Raw genomic sequence first — 20,302 nt, 5'->3', positions numbered from 1 at the left:
TTTAGGTTCAAAATGTAATTTTAGTGTCTTTCCTAATTTTAGTAAGGAAATAAAGAGCTTTTTTCCATTTCTGTGTCACCCTGCTGAGCATTGTGAATTTTTATTTTTAAAAATGTAATGGCTAATTTAATTTAATGGCTAATCCAAATACAGGATCCCAAAACATAACAATGTGAACATGGCAGGTCAGACTCCTTAGTATGGTATTTGACCAGGCATATACTGTAGATAGCACTACCTTATTATTGGACGTTTGTATATTCCATACTGAATAGTGTTTATTTACTTGTGTGACTCCAGGTGCTGTGTGCTTTGGCTGCTGTTTCTTTGGCACAAATGCAGAGTATTGATAATGCCACTCCCCCACGTATGTATTTGTACCACCATGGTCTAATCTATGCCAGGAAACAAGATTAATAAGCCCACTTTAAACTTATGTATTTGGTTAGCCAGTTACATGAAATTCTTAAAACAAAAGCACATGGGACATGACAAGCTTTACCCCACATTTTCTTATGCTGATAATTGTCCTGTTTAAATACAAATATATTTTAATTTACACGAATATCCTTTTTCTCTTAATAGCCATCTGCACTGAACCTGGATGCATGAAAAACATCAGTAAGTACCTTTTAAGCATTCAGAATGTCACTGTGTGTGTCAAAAATGGTGTGTGCGTGTATGTGTGCTGTGTGAATTTTATACCAAAGATTCTGGAGCTCCACTCTGTGAGCGTCTGCATACAGTGGGTAAAACATAGAGATGTGCATTTTTGTCATTGTGTTATTTGTTCTCCATTAGAGTGCTGGACAGACTGGATGGACCGTGACAACCCAACTGGAACTGGAGACTGGGAGACTGTCAGTGACCTGAAGACGGAGTACCCCAAGACCATGTGCCCCAATGCCACTGCCATCGAGGTGGCAAGTGTGGATGGCATCAGCCTGAATGATGCAGGCAATGTTTTTCATGTGTGAGTGTTTACCCGACTATCATGTTTTACAAATTAATTTCTCATGAGACTTCACTCCAAATGGTTAAGAATAATTGGAAGACAATATCAAGTGTGCTGCATAGATGGGTAGAACTGGAGTGGAATCGAAATTAGCCCATTGGGGTATTTCTATGACATTAGCCAATGGAAGTTATTCCCATTGGTGAGGGAATTGTCATGCCTATGAGGTTGCTGTATAGGGTCAGCGTTATCAACTAATTATCTTAGGCCGCGCTCAGACAGGACACGGTTTTTGCAGCGAGATCTGCCTTTTTTATGTTGTTTCATATGGGTAGTAAGTGTTTTGTGCACGGCTTATGCGCCCACAGTGCCTCTTGTTTTGTGTGCCTGCTGCGCCTTGCGTTTCTGCAGAGGCACCCTGAGCGCCTCGAATTGAAAGAAGTTCAATGAAAACAGTGCACATACAAGTGGCAAAGCGTGTCCTGTCTGGTCGCACACCACATTATTCAAAAGGGAATCTAGTCTGACCAATAGAGGTGGTGATAGTGTTTTTACTGAGCTCACACTATGAAGCACGAAAAAACACACACACACACACACACACAAACACACACACACACACAAACACAAGTACTTGACATTGTTTAAGGATGCTATGCATCTATTGTCCACTAGAGTGTGGTATAACTTATAACCCACTTGTTGAACACTAGGTAGAGTGTAACAGCAGCTATATCACTACAAACAGTGCAGCATGCAAGACTATCATTATTTTTTCCTCATATGAAACAAGGGTACACCTTTGGAACTTCCGGGAGACTTGGGATGTCTGCTCATAGCAGTGCAATATTAGTGTAGGCTATTATATGAATGTAATCACATAGTGTTACACGGTAAACCTTTAAGTTACAAGATCATGCATAATGTCTCAGTAACAGCATGCTGGACGATAATAGAGGTTTTTTTCTGTCACAGGAATGATCACATCACTGGGCTCATCTGTAAGAACGCAGATCAGGAGAAATGCTTCTGCCGGGACTACAAAGTGCGTTTCCTCTGCCACCCTCCATACTGCGCTGACCTGCAACACAGTATGTGAATCTGCAGTCATTTCTTCACATTAGTGATTTTTTTTATTTTTCAAAAGATTTTTAATAAAGGTAGACAAGTGTTCATGGATTCAAGGTTAATTAACTCTATTAATTCACTTCACATCCCAGAGTTCTGTTTTCCCAAGGCACCTGCCTGTATGTGAACCAGACGTGAACGGTAATGTGTTTCTTTTTAATAAACTGCCTGTACACTTACAAAGTTCTCAATGCTTCGGTTTACATGTAGAGACCCTCATTATGCTACCGTGTAAGTGTGGTGCTATTTTGAGCCTTGTTAGTGGTATAGAAATAGCGATTACTTTTTACTGTACGTCTGCCCCGAAGGCTAGCATTAAACGCTAATTAGTGGTTTGCAATAAAACTGGTCACATTCGACTAGCATGAAAATAAATCCCAGCGAACGGTCAAACTTGGTACACGTGTTACTAACCCCTAGGTTCATTTTGCGCCGGAATTGTCCTTTAATATTGTGTTGTCAATGTGGTGCAAACAAACAAGGCTAGAGTGGTCCTATCAGCCGTATCCTTTGTGAGCAATAACTGGCAAAAGGACATTATGAGAACCGTTTAGACTCTCTTAAAGTGACAATGCACCATTTATCAATACTTCAAGTTAAACATCAAATTGGCAGCATTTCTTTAAAATATACATATATATTATAGACACTAATGCACAGTAATAGTGTAAATTATTGGCCTTTTGTTTTGCTTTAGTTGTGTTTTTTTTTTTGTGGGGGGGGGGGAGGGGGGGGCGCCAATATTGTTGTTGCATACCCTTCAAAAAATGGGTAGCTGCGCCCCTGCTCGTACCTATGGCCAAATTACAGCTGTGGCGATATCCTTTACCAACCCTACTCTCACTCATGTCTTCTTGCTTAAATAGAACATGTTGATTTATATGTTGATATGTTTATATGTGTAGCCTAGGCCAAGATAAAAAAATTGTTTCAACCCCTGGCAGTAAGGTCAATTCAAATAAAAACAGTTTCAACCCGTGGCAGTAAGGTAAATTCAAATAAAAAACAGTTTCAACCCCTGGCAGTACGGTATTCAAATCCAGCTGATTAGACCTGAAATGATCTGTTTAACCCATCTGTTTTTATTATTTTGCCCACGTGCAGTGTGCTGGACACTGTGGTTTGACCTTGACAATCCCGGCGGTTACGGGGACTGGGAGACGCTGACGGAACTGTGGAAAGAACACCCTGGTCAGATCTGCGCCAATCCCATCGCCATCAAGAGCAGGACTGTGGACACAGACACTCCTGCGACCATTACTGGTCAAGACTTCTCACAGTGAGTAGTGTTATTTTTCTTATTTTCATAGTGAGTAGTGTTATTTTTCTCTTCAATTTTCTTCTCAAGTTACACTTGTTTACTCCCCCCTCCCCCATACACACACACCATTTCATCATCCCAAACACAGAACATACCCCCTCCCCACACACACACACAGGTACACACACACACACCAACCCCCTCCCCTCCACACATACACACACACACACACACACACACACAAACAATATACCTTTTAAATACTACTTTGAAGTTATTCTTCAAAGTTGAGCTGGCTCTTGATCACAAGAATTGCATTACTTATTGAACTTGAACTTGTTCCCAGCTTTAATCAGCAATGATTGTAGATGGCAGAGATGGGTCTTCAAATGACTTTTGATAAACATTTGAAGACATTTGAACAACAACAGTTGTTTTGGCCTATAAAGAAGAGGGCAAAAATATTGACATTATGACTTTTTAATTACAATATAAGGTTGGACGCATAGAAATGGAGTTCATCACATTACAGTACATAGTGCTGAAGATCATTTACGTCTTTCCTCCCTGTAGCTACTCTCCGACGGTCGGGTTTGTTTGCAAGAACGGGCCCAACCAACGCTGCCAGAATTACAAAGTCCGTTTTAGGTGTCCTTGTGTCTTTGGAAAACTGGCTCTTGAGAAGGATGATTCTGTATCCATTAGAGACCCATAAGGGCATGACTGCATGTTACAACATGTAAAAAATGGTGAAGCAATGATACGTGTTGATGAGGTTAGTTTTTTTTGTAAAAGCACTGACAGCTGTTGTTGTTGTTGTTGTCTCTTCAATTTTGCTGCTGTGATGGTTTAAACCTATGCAGAGAATAAAACTGACACCTGTTTTCATTTTCTTCCAGTTGCTCTTATTGAAATGATGTATTGGACGAGAGACTAGTAGTTGAATAGGATGCACTAGAAGTGTATGAACAATGCTATTTGACAAGTCAGACGTCCACTTGCAGTTTGGACACAGGCTGACTGCACATTTCTGATTGATAGAATGGGAGCAGAGTGTTTTATTTCACAAAAGACTTTGACCACCAATGAATGTGGATATTCCAGATGTCTTTGGTGTTGGAGTAATCACACCTGACTCTACTTAGGGCATGCTGAATCATGAGCCGTCTAGTTGGCGGTCTAACCCGTTCAGGTGAAGACGTTGCCCTTGGCAAAAAGACATGGATCATCGTCAGAGTGAGGAGTTTGTTTTTTTCCAAAATGACAGGGGAGTGCCCAAAAGAACATTTCTTGTCTTAAAAATGTCTTTATTTTGTCTCACAACAAATAAATCAGCCCTTACTGATATCTCACCTGTTATTCCTAAATCCCCTTTAGGAGAAATGAGGAGCAATAAGAATAGATTGAGAGGAAAAACAGAGGAAAAAAGGAGTACTTCATGGCTGAAAAATCTCAAAATACCCCTTTGTTCTTCTCAATCTGTTTTTATTGCTCTTTAATTCTCCTATGGTGGGTTTTGGAGAAACAAGTCAGATCTTTTTTTAAAGTTTTTTTTCCTAAGTGATTATCAAAACAACGACAAAAAAAAATCACATACACCAAAAGCAAAGTCTATATCTGTCTATTATGCAAAACCAAGAGTTGTGCCAGACCTTTGTGGAAAGTCCCAGGAGAGGCGCTGGGAGTTTAAGACATTCAGAGCTTTAAGGGGGGATCCAGGGGCATCTTCCCCCAAGGAAATGTTTGAAATTCATTTTTACACAGTTTGAGACAGAAAGGGCAAGTCTAAAGTCAATCAATGAAAGTACAGTTAGCAATAGAGCAGAAAGATTGTTGATATTTGAACTCAACAGCCAAAATAGATCCCTCCCTTCAATGCTCCATAGGTTTGTGGGTGCAACACTGACTTAAGTTACCCTCAAATTTGCACTGAATGTAGAGAAACCATTTTGAGAGTTTTTAGACAGACATTTTGTGTAAATCAGTCTTGTGCAAAATTCCAGAATTGAATTGAAACTGGCTCTTAAATTCCAATTAAATTCTTGCATTTCAATTGCGGTAGCAAACAGGAAGCAGAATTGAAATTTGAATTGTGCACAACCCTGGTGTAAATGTCATTACATTTGAATATAAGAAAACATCAAAGTCATGGAGTCACACATCAAGTCAAGTTATTGCCTTCTCTGATTGATAAACCAGGTTTGTAGATGTGAGGAGTGCGGCCTAGAGGACAGAGGTCAACTGGGACATATTAAAGTAAAGTGTAATCTGCTCCAATCATTTCTTACACCTTGTTCCCCAAATGATTTCCTCCATCTCCTCTAGCCTTGCCTGTCTACTACACCTCATTGCTAAATTACCTACATACATACAACCTTACGTTGAATTTAAATTAGAGTTGGCCTGAGACAAAAAGAGGGCTAGTTCTCAAATTAAGAAATATCCGAAAATGGACAAATCTTTCATTGATGTTAAATTGAGCTCAATTATATCTATGAATAGTGTCAGGACTTTCTGGACTGCAAAGGCCCATTCACACCAAGAACGATAACGATAGCTATAAATAAATATTGTTGTCGTTAATATGAATGACGACGTTCACACATAAACTATAACGATAACGACATGAAGAACGATATCGTTGGGGATCACTTTCAGAGTGATTTTCACAACGATAAAATGCTAATAGCCAATCAGAACCCATCGAATTTTAGCCGTCACATTCATTAACACAAGGAGAGACTTTGTTTATCGTTGTTCAGTGTGAACGCTTTTATCGTTATGGTTATATTTATCGTTCTTGGTGTGAATGGGCCTTTACACAAGAAGAGACTTTGTTTATCGTTGTTCAGTGTGAACGCTTTTATCGTTATGGTTATAGTTATAGTTATCGTTCTTGGTGTGAATAGGCCTTAATGCTCCTTTTGCCATGTGGGGTCCTCAGTGTGCAGGTTGACTTTGTTTTGAACTGTAATGTCTTTTGCCCATGTGGGTCACTCTGTGTGCGTGCTTGATTAGTCACATGTCTAATTTTCAATTAGGGAATTATGTCCACCTGAGCCTTGTTTACCTTCCTATATAAGCTGCCTGATCCTTTGTGTTTTGCTCAGTCTTGAATTGATACTTGACGGCACCTTGTAAGTTGAAAGCGATCTGACTTCTGAGCTGTGGCCACCTACCTTTTTTCCCTGTACCTTTTTGCTACTTCTCTGTTGGATTTGAGTGATTGATTGACTGCCTGGATTTTTTTTCCTTTGTGCCTGGATTACTCTTACTTGTTTTTGGATACCTCTGCATAGCCTTAAAGTAAAGAACTTTTGATCAGAACTAACTCAACTGAATTTGTCTCTGCACTTGAGTCTTCCAGTCACTTGTAACCTAGGGGTAAGGTTCCTGACTCTCACGCAGGAGACCCAAATTCAATTTCCCAGAATAGACAAAGAAAAGATCTTGGGTGTTTAGAGCATGGGTGTTTTGATAATATATCAAACGTGTTGTTTCCTCTGATTCAGTTGATATTAGGTAATTTTAAAATGTTTTAAACAAAAAAACAATCGCACCGACTTTGGGAAAAAAATCCACTGTCATTGATGAAAAAAAGCAGCTAAACAGCAGCTAAAATGTCTAAACTGGTCCAACTCCCCTAATGGGAGGGTAGTGTGACAAAGGGTTTTTATAAACAAAGCTGCCCTGAGATATCCCATATACCAGAGTTGACCCAAATTCCCACAGGCTTCTACACAGTCCTTTTGTGAATGATACTCAAATGGCTGGTGAAACAAAACAATCATGAGTTATAATATCCCAGTCTATTCAGAATTGCAGGGTCTTACAGAGGGTTAGAGTGTACTTCCCATGTCTCACATTTCCCTATAGCATACTGTATGCACGCAATCAAGGGCAGCTTTCAGTGTGCTGGTATGTTTGTGACTCTGTGTCTGTCTTACAGTATGTTCAAACAAACAAGTAAACAAAATGTCTGAATGCATTTTTGTTAATAATCTCTGACTGGGTCACATGTGGATTCCTTTCACCTAAGTATTTTAAAATATCCTGCCTATCGCCTGGGGTGCGTATGTATGTGCGTGTTATGTGTGTTATGTGTGTTACGTGTGCGTGTATTTTGTATGTGTGTGTGTGTGTCTGCAGCATATAAAAAAGAACGGCAGTCCACTCCATTTCACAAATACAGGGTGTCTTGGGCAGTACATGTCCACAGTGTCCTTATTCTGACTTACAGGTAAGCAATTTTCTTTCTTATATAAAAGAAAATGAATAGAATAGCATAACATAGAATAGAACAGAATAGCATACATATAATATAATAGAACAGAATAGAATGTCTTTAATGTCAGTGCACAAATAATACAACCTAATTCGCAGTGCAGTGGTGTAGACAAGGGTTAGATATATAATTGATATTAGGTAAATAAATAATTGATATTAAAGATGATAACTAGCTAAATGAATAAACATGGATCTTTTAACACTGATGAGTGTTAAAAACATTATTGCACTTGGGAGTCCCTTATTGTACATAAGAGCACAATAAAAAAAATCTGTTATTTTGTCATTGCTCATTTGTTAAGCTCAAGTAAGGGTAGTGTAAAAGAGTGTACCAGAATATTACTCAGACTGATATATTTACAATGTAACAAGAACAGTAATGTAGTGTAATTTTACTTCTGTTACTTGTGTTTCATATACCGGCATCTCAAATGATCATGTAGGCCTAAATAATCGTGCAACGCCCAGTTCTTTCCATATATTAGAAAGACCATTCTTATAGATTACTTTTATCTCCCCCACAGAGTATCTGAGATTTCACCTGCCTTTCACCATGATCCTGCTGGTATGAAATCCATCCCCTCTTTTTCCAATAGTCTTGCATTACACCAGTAGAAATGTATTTTAAGTCCGGCAAGTTATTTTCATTATTACAATAATCAAGTAAGAGTAGAGTTTTTGTTACACGTCACATAGACAATATTGTGATGTGTTTGTATTTCAATTTGTATTGTATTTGTATTGTATTTTGTATTTCAACCAATCCAAATACAGCATAGCATCCCAAAACAAATCATTGCGACCATAGCAGGCCAAATAAGCTTTTTACTATGGTATTGGTGAAGATGGTACTGCTTGGTTTTTGAAAACTGTTTATATCCCACACTGAATGTTGTTTTAAACTCAGGTGATGATTTTGTTTGGTTCCAGGTAGTGTGTGCGTTGGTTGCCGTTTCTTTGGCACAAATAAAACCTCTGCCGGAACTGATCAAGCCTTCATGTATGTATCGTATACCACCATGGTATGATCTATGCCTAAAAGAAAGTTGGTCTGCAATGTGGTCCTGCTGAAAGTAGTAAAAAGAAAATGACTGTTTCATTTTACTTTTGGATATGTAGTCAATTAATGAATGCCTTTTCACATATAATGGGTTATTCAATTACATAAAGTACTTCAAATGGAACCATGGGGAACACCAAAAATGTTTTCTCAACCTACCAATCATTCCACCGTTAGTGTTGTTTATATTTGTGTTAACATTCATTTCTTTTCTTTCATCTTCACAGACATTGAACACATCAGTAAGTGATAAAACCTGCAGTGTGTGTGTGTGTGTGTGTGTTTGTGTAAAGTTCCACTCTCTGTACTCTATGAGTGTCTGCACACTACACAGTGCATAAAACATATACAAGAGATGTGCATTTTTGTCATTGTGTGTTATTTGTTATCGTGTGTTATGGTTATGGGAATTGACAGACGCTTTGGGCTCCATTAGAGTGCTGGACAGACTGGATGGACCGTGATGACCCAACTGGAACTGGAGACTGGGAGACTGTCAGTGACCTGAAGATGGAGTACCCCAAGACCATGTGCCCCAATGCCACTGCCATCGAGGTGGCAAGTGTGGATGGCATCAGCCTGAATGATGCAGGCAACGTGTTTTATGCGTGAGTGTTTACAAGAGCATTGTAATACAATATATAATATAATGTAATGTAAGCATATGTATTCAAAAATAATACAATCATTTTCTTCGTACACCCCACCACAAATGGTTTGCTGAAAAGGGCAATGCCTTGTCTCAATTAAAAAACTATCGGAACTCCCCCTATTACCGTCGATCCTGTATTTCCGCCGTCTTGCGTGTATGTGCCACTTAATATCCATTTCTATACAAACAAAGACGGCGGACTCCTAAAGAAACGCAACCACCCACACCATAGGTGTATCTAAATTAGCTATGTACCAAAAAATGACATTTTACCGTAACTCGAAGAGCTGTAAACAGTGTTGTAAGGCTGCGTGTACACAACCGCTTGGAGCTCCAGTGGCATTTTAATTTCATGACGAGAATTCTCGGTCTAACCGTTCATGTGCCATTGAAACGGCGTAAGTAGGCGACCCATCAGGCCAGCACTATAACTCCGAGCGTGGTAAACAAAATCTGATATTTCAGGCAGTAGATGCTCCCATTAAGAACCAAAGCAGATATTGTTGAAATCTACACACCTATGGCTACTGAAAAATGTAAGGTTCATTTAGCAAATGTTATTTTGAAGTATTAAAAAACATTGTTGTTTCAGAATTTCATAATTGGGGGTGTTACGATTTATTAGTTGTTGCATATATATTAGCTGGTATGGGTATTCAAAATTATAAACATAAAACATAATAAACAAAGTAAAAATGTTCCTTATAATATAACAAATGTTTTTTGAGCTGGCAACGATCCAGTTTAATGGTGGTTTATTTTTGGCACAGGAATGATCAAATCACTGGTCTCATCTGTAAGAACGCAGATCAGGAGAGATGCTTCTGCCGGGACTACAAAGTCCGTTTCATCTGCCACCCTCCATTCTGTGGCACAGAGAAAAGTATGTGAACCTGTAGACAACCATTCCTATTAGTCCCAGTCTGTGATTTTAATATAGTACTCCATTTGTCAAATTCTACATTCATCTATGTTGTCCTTGTGGTCCTCTAGCTACCCATCTCCTGTGTGTAGATGGGACATTAGACCAAATAAGTCACATACCATTCTGGCCAATCAACATGTTGCTCTACAGGTCTAGAAACATGGAGGAGTGTATTTTCACTGGCTAACACCTTTTTTTCTGAATAGTGGATTATAACAGAAATTTTTATTTGTCCAAGGATTCTTTAAAGGGAAACTTGGCAGGATTAGCTATATTTCCCCCTGTGCTGGAGAAGTCATGCATTATGCTATTTCAAACTGTGGAAAAAATAACAATAAAGCACATGGATTTGTTTACATTGTAGAACAATGTGAATGTTACAAGGTAAGAAACACGAGTTTAAAGGGACACCAGGCAAGCCTGATGCTTTTTCTCTACGAAACTCCCCCTCGCTCGGTCTGAAGCTCTTTTCCTTTTCTTTGCGTCTTCCGTCAAGGGTTTTTGCTGCTTCTTCGCCGGCTCTGCCATTATACACACGTTTGCAACAATCTCTAGCGTTTCGTTAGCCTGCCTCTGTGCTGTAAACTGATCCTGCTTCGGTCGGCGGGTAGGATACACCAAACTTGCAAGTGGGATATTCTTCCTACAGGCAGTAGGGGCGGGCGAGAGAGCCTTCATTCGCCCCATAATGAGTCATTTAACCATATACCAACTTCCGAAGATGATTAATTAACACGAAAACGTTGCCTGGTGTCCCTTTAAAACAAGTTTCTTGTTTCTCACTTCTCTTACTAGGACGGTAGTCCCAAAGTGGCAAGGTTGGTTTTCTGCCTGCGTCCCCTATAGGGGAGTGGGGAAAGTCACCATTTTCACCGGAACAGGTCATTTAACCATCCGAATGATTTCTAAACAGGTTTATTAAGTTGAAATAGTTGCCAAGTTCCACTTTAAAGGGCAGTGGATGTTTGCATTGATTCAGGGTCAATTGTTCAATTTCTTCACTGTTTTCTCGCATTTTGCTCATAGTTTCTCTACAGAGCTCCCCCTACAGCTTCAGAATACAAATTTTAAGACACACCGTGCTAGGTCAGTCTGCCGTTTCCTCTTACCCAGTCCCTACAACAATGGTGTACTCGCTTTGTGCTTCTATTCGCCAGCTCTGCCATGACGAATGTCTGAGAAACTCTATCACTACCTTGTTATAGTGCCTGGCGTGTATGTGTGTAGTGCTGTAAAGCAATTTTTTACATCGAGAGATTGTGACTTCTGACTCTGAGGTTGGCGGCCAGTCAGATGAAGTTGCAAGGCTGATTTTTCCGCACACACCAGTGTCCTCCTCCAAGCTGTCTAAGGTCTCTCACATGAAGCCCACATACTATCCCTCTCGACTTTTTAAAGATGTTTTTACTATCATCTGCCCCCTCATTTTAGCCATAGTCATAGCTCCCTAGCAAAGGGAGTTGTCCCCTCTAGCTTTAAGCATGCTATTGTCTAACCGCTGCTAAAGAAGCCCAGCCGTGACCCTACTGACTTTAAAAATTACAGGCCAATCTAAGCTGCCCTTCATTTCCAAGATCCTAGAAAAAGTGGTATTTGAACAGCTCTCGTCTTTCTTGAGCAATTTTAATATTCTGGATACATTTCTATCTGGTTTCAGGGCTCCGCACAGCACAGAGTCTGCCCTGCTAAAGGTGCTGATGGTAATTTTGATACCATAGATTTAATAGAGACCCAGTCAGACCAATAGTATGAAAAATCAGGAACAGAGTTTATTTACAATGATGCGCATCAAGGGAGAGACAGCATGACTTCACCTAAAGATCCATCAGCTGCTATAACTAGACAAGGAAATAGTTAGGGTTTAAGTATCCTTCCAGGCTGACGGGAGATGGCGTTGGTCATCCCATCTCACATGGACTACACTCAATCAGACCCTGATTAATGGTAGCCTGGCAATCCGGAGCAGATAGCTACTGACGCAGCCATGCAGAACAGTGAAACACAAGTCATAATATTCCTGCTTATCTCTCTCAGTCACACACAGATATACACAGGGACAGTACAGATATCATACAGTCATTACATAGAATCATACTTTTAGTATCAAAGTGACCCACTAATGAGAAATGCAGAACATTAAACCACATATTGGAATATTGGACATAATGTTCTAATCCACTTTCTCTCAGTGCATAGGTGATTCTGGCTCCTGCACTCTGCTGGTCTTGCTTGATCTCAGTGCTGCCTTTGACCCGATTGACCATGACCTCTTACTAAAACACCTGGAACATACAGTTGGCCTGGGGGGCCCGGTGTTAAGCTGGTTCACCTCTTATATGAAAGATAGAACCTTCTCAGTCAAATTAGATGGTGTCCCTCAAGGATCAATTTTAGGTCCTCTTTTATTCTCTCTACATACTGCCTCTTCTATCCTGCAGAAGCATAATATTCAATGTAACTGCTATGCAGACGACACACAGTTGTACTTACCACTCACATCTGATGTAACCGGTTCACTAAAGATACTGTTTACTGTTTCTTCAAGTAAACGGTAGTAAAACCAAAGTAATTTTATTTGGCTCTGTCACCAGTCTAAGTAATGGACTTGGTCTCCTGTCTGCCAACCTGCAGTGGGGTCAGAAATCTAGGCGTTTTATTGGACAGCTCACTTAATTTCAACAAACAAACCAGTAGTGTGGTTAAAAGCAGTTTTTATCAGCTCAGAACCATAGCTAAGGTAAAGTCCTTTTAATCTCACAATGACCTTGAAATTCTTATCCATGCTTTTATCACCTCAAGGCTTGACTATTGTAACTCCTTATACACTGGCATGACCCAATCTAACATTGCCAGATTACAAATAGTACAAAACACAGCTGCTAGACTCAGGGCCGGGGTAAGGCAATCCTGCGCCCTGGGCGAAATAGGAATATGTCGCCCTCATATTCATAGACTGTGTGCCACTTTCGACTGTGTGCTACCTTCGCAGAAGCCCCTGGCTGCAGCGTGCAGATCGGTGCTGGTCTCAATGTATGGGTGAACTAAACGTTGCTACTTTCTGGACCGCATGGAAAACAAAATAACAACTTGCCTTGCGGAAAAACGGTAGCCTACAATTAAGCAATTAGGCTTTCTAGTAACATAAGCATGTTATTAGGCTATTATACAGAAATAGGACTAGCTATTGAATATGATGCCGTCTGTGAGGTGTGCATTTAAACGTGACCTGTCTCATACCAACCCGTGATAGGACGGTATTATTGCGCAGAAACGAGGTAATTGATCCTGATTTGGTGACATGGTGAGATTCAGATTTTACCTTATTACATTGCCGCCCCCTCTGCTACGTTCCACTGCTAGCAACCTGGCGATTCAGACTGAAGATCAGCACCCTCATCATATGTGGGAGAAAAGTTTTTCAATCGGTGCACTTTTTTGCTGCTCCCGCATAAACCGTCTATTATTTGACAATCAATGTGTTTTCAATGTTGTAGCCTACAGCTCACCACGCTGTGGCGGCCCTGGTAGTTTGGCTCCCACTCTCCCCTTGACCCTCCCATGAATGCATAAGCATGGCACGGAAAAACGCAATTTGCCATTTTCAGCTTCCGCGACAGGCAGTTTGCGCTTTTACCTCAGTGCGGCCTGTTTGTACATACCTCGCAAAAGCGTTCGTACATCTGGCCCTGAATATATTGTTTCTGCCCAACAGGGCAACTCTTTATTCAACTTTGATACATGTGTAAAACCTTCACATGCACATCTTAACATGTTCATCCAACCGGGTCCGTATAGGTACACTAAAACAATAACTGCTACAACACATCTGACGTTCTATTTAAACCAGATTTCCTTTCTTGTGCTCTCGTGCAGTGTGCTGGACAAAGTGGTACGATCGTGATGATCCCTCCGGTACGGGTGACTGGGAGTTGCTCACCAACCTGCATAATGCGAACCCTGGAGAGATCTGCGCCAATCCCATCGCCATTGAGAGCAGAACTGTGGACACAAACACGCCCGCGACCTTGACTGGCCAAGACTTCCTCTAGTAAGGGATTTTTTTATTTTCAAAATATAGTTATTTATTTATTTTACTACAATGTACTTCCCTTGTATATGTCAGCAAGAGTGTGAGTATTAATCTTGGAGTTTGAGTTTAAAACAGACAAACAAATACTTTAGTTGATTTTACCTAAGAAAGGCTTTTCAGGGCTGTAAGTGTTAAAATGGGAAATCATCCCATTACATAGGATAAGATTAATGTCTCGCTCTATAAGTACGATGACTGGCACATATCTATACCCCCACCCCTCTCTGTACAGCTACTCTCCGACGACTGGGCTTGTATGCCAGAACGGGCCCAAACAAGACTGCCGGGACTACAAAGTCCGGTTTGGGTGTCCTTGTTGAGGAAGAACTGGCTGTTGGAAGGATGAGTCTCCCACTGAGGACCCAAGGGTTTGATTGACCATTAGTACATGCATTAAAGTGGACTTCCCACACTGGTGTAGCAGTGATCTGTGTTGATGAGATGTATTTCTGTAACAGCAATGACAGCTGTTGTTATTGTGCTGTATTGATCATTTAAAAGTCAACAAGCATGTGAAGTAAAAATTAAAGTATCATGAAAAAAACCCACGTTTGTAAACCTGTTTGTTTGTTGTGTTGTGTTCAAACTTCTCAAAGAAGGCGTGTTTAATATCAGAAAGGAAACATGTATATCATCTGTTATTACGTGCGTGTAACAAGATATCAGTTGCTGTTGTGTGCATAAGTGTTAAGGGCTATTCACACCAGGAACAATAAAGATAACTATAGCTATAAAAGCTTCCACACTGACCCACGATAGGGAAAATCTCTCCTCGTGTTGATGAATGTGATGGCTAAAATTTGATGGATTCTGATTGGCTGTCAGCTTTTTATCATTCTCAAATCGCTCTGAAAGTGATCCCTAATGATATCGTTCTTCATGTTGTTATAGTTATAGTTTATCTGTGGACATCGTCATTCATATTACCTAGAATGATAATCATTTTGCTGTTATTGTTATAGTTAGTGTTCTTGGTGTGAACGGCCCTTAAAGATACCCTGCCACACAATCATTTTTACTTGTATTTTTTTAAATACATTAGGTCCATATGTGTCGAGAATGTGATAATGAACAGCTACCTCTGTCAGCTCTAGCCACTGAAAAGAAATAAGCGGAGACATCAGACCAATTGCAATAGCTCTTCAGTTTGACGTGGAATTGATTGAGCTCATTACTATTCATGAGCTCGCCCAGTTGAGACCATGCCCACAGAATTTGTCTAGCTCTGTGTATGTAAGGATGGCTGAATGTCAACAGGCTTGTGCGCTATGCACGAATAGAACTTCAACAATGCATTTTGCCCAAGAACTCAGTGGGTAAAATTGAGTTGAGGATCAAATGGCTTCAGTTTATTTTTTGGAACAATACCACAGGCTTTGCAAAAACGTTGCTGTTGAAGCCTGGAGCAGTATAGGCTACCATCGCGGCAGTCTACGACCAGTGCCCAGTCGTAAGTAAAACGTTATTGTCAACTCAAGTAAGTGCTATTGTTGTAAGAAAAATTGAGTGCAAACAGACAGAGGCAGGTTTGAAAACTGAAAACATGGTGAAACGTTTATTGGTTAACAATGGTGTTAGACTATACGAGCTCGGAGGCCAGCATAGCTCATCGCTTATGGCGGTGGCCAACTGAACCTCTAGAGCTGCGTCTTCCCTCTGCATTTAAAGCGTAGCCCACCCAGGTGCAGGTAGATACCTCATCAGGTGTCTATCTGCATGCCTCACTTATTTTAATGCACACATTCAGAGGAGGCATACATCTTACACAGGGTAAGTGTGGTGTGCATGGGGAAATCCTGACAGATATTCACCATGCATGCCCACTTCTTTTAATGCTACACACTAGATAGAGCTCTCAACCTAGCCATTCACATACATATTTAGGTCAAGAGTGGCGTGTTGGGTGGAGTTCTGGGGGCGAGGTGTGGTTGGTCGTGGTAGTGGGGGACGTGTGCATATGCTGGGGGCCTGGGGGGATGGGTGGCACGCAGGTCCTCCCCTCTGTCAGCTCATCGCCATAACTGCCGGGGCCGGGTGGAACTGTGGCCATTAATGGGTGCCCAGGTTGTGAATCAGTCAGGCAATCAGTTATTCTTATTATTACACTCATCTCTAACAGAATAATAATTACAACCCCTCTCCTTTGAAACCCTCCCTCTCTGTGTTCCAGCTACTCTCCTCCTGGCCCAACAGCAAACCAACCTTACACACACACACACTCATCCTCACACACTCACTACCCCTTACCCCCCCACCCACACCCCCATCCCAACACCACCTCATTCACACTCTCAGAGCTACCATCCGCACCCCCCCATCCCCCCTTCTTGTCATTCCGGTCATCAATTTCATCCCTGATAATCATATCTGTGATCATCCTGGACGCAAATCATGTCTTGTGTCTTGTTAAGTTACAGTATGTGTTTGTGTAATGTACATCTGTCTGTCTGATGTAGTATTCTTGTGCATGTCATTGTATTGTTGCATTTTCTGTAATGTCAATGGTGTTTGCAATAAAAAAGAAAATACAAAAAATGTTTTTAAAAATAAAGCGTAGCCCACCCTCTTTGATTGTGTCAAGAGGAAAGGACTCATCATCAAATGATTAATTGTCGTCATGTCCTCATGCGGTTCTCATGACCGTCTAGTAACAATGGGTCACGTGAGCATTTGATTGACAAAGGTCACAAGAGCAGTTTGGTCGACAAAGGGTTTGGCATGATCAAAGACTAGGGTGATTAAATACATACACTCTGGAATTTCTCACTACACTATGTTATATAGGTTTAATACACTTGCTAGCCTAGCAGGTTTTATGCCTATTTGGATAAGGCTAGCACTCGCAAGCCAAGCTAAGTTCATGCAATGAAGCTAAAATTAGTTGATAACAGCTACCATCAACTACGACCAGTCTACGACCAGTGCCCAGTCCGTAAGTAAAACGATATCGTAAACTCAAGGAAGTGTTATTAGGTTTAATGCACTTGCTAGTCTAGCAGGTTTTATGACCATTTGGACAATGCTAGCACTCGCTAGCCAAGCTAAGTTCATGCCAAATTAGTTGATAGCTGTCATGTTATGGACAAAACCGACTAGCTGTTTGCCAATTACAGTCAAGCAACTTAGCTCGTTGAATATTAATGAGAAGTGGCGCAAATCGAGCTAAATCTTCCTGCAGGCTTTCTATACAGCTAGAATGGCTTTAAATGGTAACCAAGGCAGGTTTCTCATCAGGGATCAGATTCCAAAAATAATTCTGTGGAAATGCATGGATTCCAGTTTCTTCCAGTAGCAGCAACTGGAATCCATGCATTTCCACAGAATTATTTTTGAAATCTGATCCCTTATCATACCTGTTCATTCTTACTCGTCGCTCGACTTATCGTGACTAAATTCAAGATGGCTGCAAACGCTAAACTTCGTGAAGGACCTGTCTGTATAAATCGTCTTGTAAGTAAACTACCAGTGCTTTTTCAAAGTTCTCAATGTCTCGTTTTAAATGTCAGGGCCCTTGGAAGTCTACCAATGAAGTGTGGAGATACATTGAGCCTCGTAAATGGTGTAAAACAGTGATTTATTTGCATGGCTAGGCCGATGCCGGAGCACCACCATTGTTAGCATCGGCTAACTAGCGCCAGATTTTGGAGTGCAGGGGACAAGCCGAGATGGGCTATGAGACATACGTTCACACTCGGTATCATGTTTCAACACACTTTAGGTCAATATCACACCGGAATTCTCCTTTAAGTTAGTGAATTGGCTAACAGTGTTAGTTGGCAACCAAATAGTCTACACATTGCGCTACACGCTGCGTAGACTACGTGCATTCTCTCTCCTGCTGATTTGCGTTCAGTAGCCAAGTGCGTAATATTGCAAAAGTTGAAAAAATAAATGTGTTTATTGTGTGAAGTGAAGTGCAGTGAAGAGTTTGGAGAGTAAAGTTATAGGGCAACTTGAAGTTTTATGAAAATAATTTACTAACCAGAACATAAAGACCATGAAGCTTATATTTCTTGCAGCTGTTAAAACACCCGCTAGATAGTTTAAATACCCACCAACATTCGTTTTTGCAGTACAGATTATTTCTAAAAGTTATTTGTCTACTACTGGCTGATTTATCAAACGAGTGCTTTCTCGTTCGTCCTCCGCAAACTATAGGTGTTTCGGTAGAGAGCCATTGAATAAGCGATGCCAAGCAATTTCTGTAACACTTTTTGTGACATTCAGCAAATATCTCCTCATTTAATGTAAGTTCCTTCGGACAATAGGCCTACGTTCTACTCTACGTGCAGTTGTCCTCCATCTCAGTTGCATCAGTTTTCTAATTTTGAAGGTTCTAAAACATTATTATGCTTCACTGAATCCTTCTCGTTTTTTTTTAATTTGTCCAGCTAACTTTTCCATTGAACCTAGCCATTTATGATGGATTACACACTCGACATTCTGAAATGTCCTGCACGATCAAGGCCAAATTAAGTTATCACGCAGCCACTGTGTCAGCAGCATCAGTGCTGACGGTGACGGTGCGTTTCTGATGTCAGATTATTATGTAGGCTAGCCTACTAGACTGGGCCCACTTCCCCGAAAGCATCTTAAGCCTAAGAGCGTCGTAAAGTCCCTCTTACGAACGTCTTAAGATTTGCCGACTGTTTCCCGAAACCATCGTAGCTTAAGAGCGTCGTGAAAACACTCGTAGATCTACGAGTGCTCCAGAGTACTCGTTACCGGCTAAGAGCGTCTTAACAGTACTTCTCACTGAGGTCACCAACAGGACATACAGAGGAATTACAACTTAGAATACATAATCCAATTTACGTTCCCATTCTTTATTGTGTTTACCTGTGATGAATCAGATTTTAGCGTGCAAAATAGCCTACATTTAATGGTCATAATAATGTGATGAAAAGCGGACAAAAATGCAATCAAGTTATGAAACGAGACGTTGCCAGAATAGTTTGACATTATCTTTGCTAAGTGAATATTTTATTAGGCCTATGAGGTAAAAAGCAGAGAAAGCAACATGTGGTTTAGTCTGTAGCCTACTGCATCAAAATCTAAGCCTACACATTTCCTCTCTTTCTTACTCGACTTCTTTCTTATCTTCAAACGTGTTCTTAGGCCTAAGTGACACCGCGAAAAATTATTGCATGGTGCAACAATCTAATCTTAAAATAATTACAATTATTTATGTCTCTGTGTGGTAGGCCTATATAACCTACTTGGGATGCTTACATGCAGATGTCAAAGTGTTTCTATTTTCGTATTGATGTGAATTAATGTGTAGATCCGAAGTTTAAATGGTAGGCCTATAGCTGTGACGTGCAGTCACCTGACATCACCGTCAAATCAGAGAATATTTCAGAACTATTAACGTGGACAGCTCCCCTTAAGAGCATCTTAAGAGCAGTGCACGCGCGTTCACGCTACGAGCATGTTCGGGAAACAGTCGGAAAAACCAAACGAACGATCGTAAGATGAATCGTAGAAAACCCTCTTAAGAGCGTGTCTCCGTCGTTATCGGGGAAGTGGGCCCTGTTCTCACGTTGCAGCGCTTTACTTATATGAAGTAGCATTAATTAATATGAGGGGAAGAGGGGGATAAATGTTGTCCCCCCCGACGATAAAAATAATTTAGCAGAGGTAGGGATAGGAAAACCAGAGGCGGGGAAATCCTAACCATCCCCCCCAACAAATCGCACCCTGAGTACATTTATTAAAGAATAAAAATGTTAAAGGAACCATATGTAAGATTGTGGCCAAAACTGGTACTGCAATCACTTTCAAATGACTGTAGAGCAGTGTATGCCCTCCCCCCTGACTTGAGGTTGCCAACCCGAATGCCGAAACACTACTGACTTTGTGATTAGTAGATAGGTGGAGGGTGGCACATCAGGCCAAAACACATGACATGACAAAACACAACATCAACATGAGTTGAGGGTTG

General features: G+C 40.7%; 2 protein-coding genes across 2 annotated transcripts; both read left to right on the top strand.

The window, feature by feature from the left end:
• The first annotated feature begins 178 nt into the window (after positions 1 to 178).
• On the top strand, positions 179 to 4,237 carry LOC143110324 (uncharacterized). Its single transcript, XM_076273203.1, has 5 exons — positions 179 to 185; positions 802 to 973; positions 1,931 to 2,046; positions 3,188 to 3,362; positions 3,918 to 4,237. Exons 1-5 carry the CDS (start codon positions 179 to 181, stop codon positions 4,057 to 4,059), a joined length of 612 nt encoding a protein of 203 aa, XP_076129318.1. The 3' UTR covers positions 4,060 to 4,237.
• Positions 4,238 to 7,281: 3,044 nt separating this feature from the next.
• LOC143110323 (cartilage intermediate layer protein 1-like) lies at positions 7,282 to 14,176 on the top strand (the record flags this gene model as incomplete). The annotated part of the gene is made up of 7 exons (XM_076273202.1): positions 7,282 to 7,584; positions 8,156 to 8,196; positions 8,562 to 8,631; positions 8,919 to 8,933; positions 9,128 to 9,299; positions 10,114 to 10,226; positions 14,142 to 14,176. Coding segments are annotated over exons 2-7 (417 nt in total), but the record flags the coding sequence as incomplete, so codon positions are not given.
• Between the last annotated feature and the right edge of the window lie 6,126 nt (positions 14,177 to 20,302).

This window comes from Alosa pseudoharengus, unplaced genomic scaffold (assembly GCF_046254945.1).
Source record: "Alosa pseudoharengus isolate Yale_2024_CS ecotype anadromous, Long Island Sound unplaced genomic scaffold, YU_APseudo_1.1 YU_APseudo_1.1_scf_7, whole genome shotgun sequence".
Lineage (NCBI taxonomy): Eukaryota > Metazoa > Chordata > Actinopteri > Clupeiformes > Clupeidae > Alosa > Alosa pseudoharengus.
Note: the sequence above shows the minus strand (reverse complement) of the source record. Positions and strands in the feature narration are given on the sequence as shown.

What these genes read in the sequence shown, in the direction of transcription:
- LOC143110324 (XM_076273203.1), top strand. An exon ending in CTGCGCTGACCTGCAACACA is followed by an intron (nt 2,047 to 3,187) that starts GTATGTGAATCT and finishes GCCCACGTGCAG; the next exon opens with TGTGCTGGACACTGTGGTTT. An exon ending in ACTGGTCAAGACTTCTCACA is followed by an intron (nt 3,363 to 3,917) that starts GTGAGTAGTGTT and finishes TCCTCCCTGTAG; the next exon opens with CTACTCTCCGACGGTCGGGT.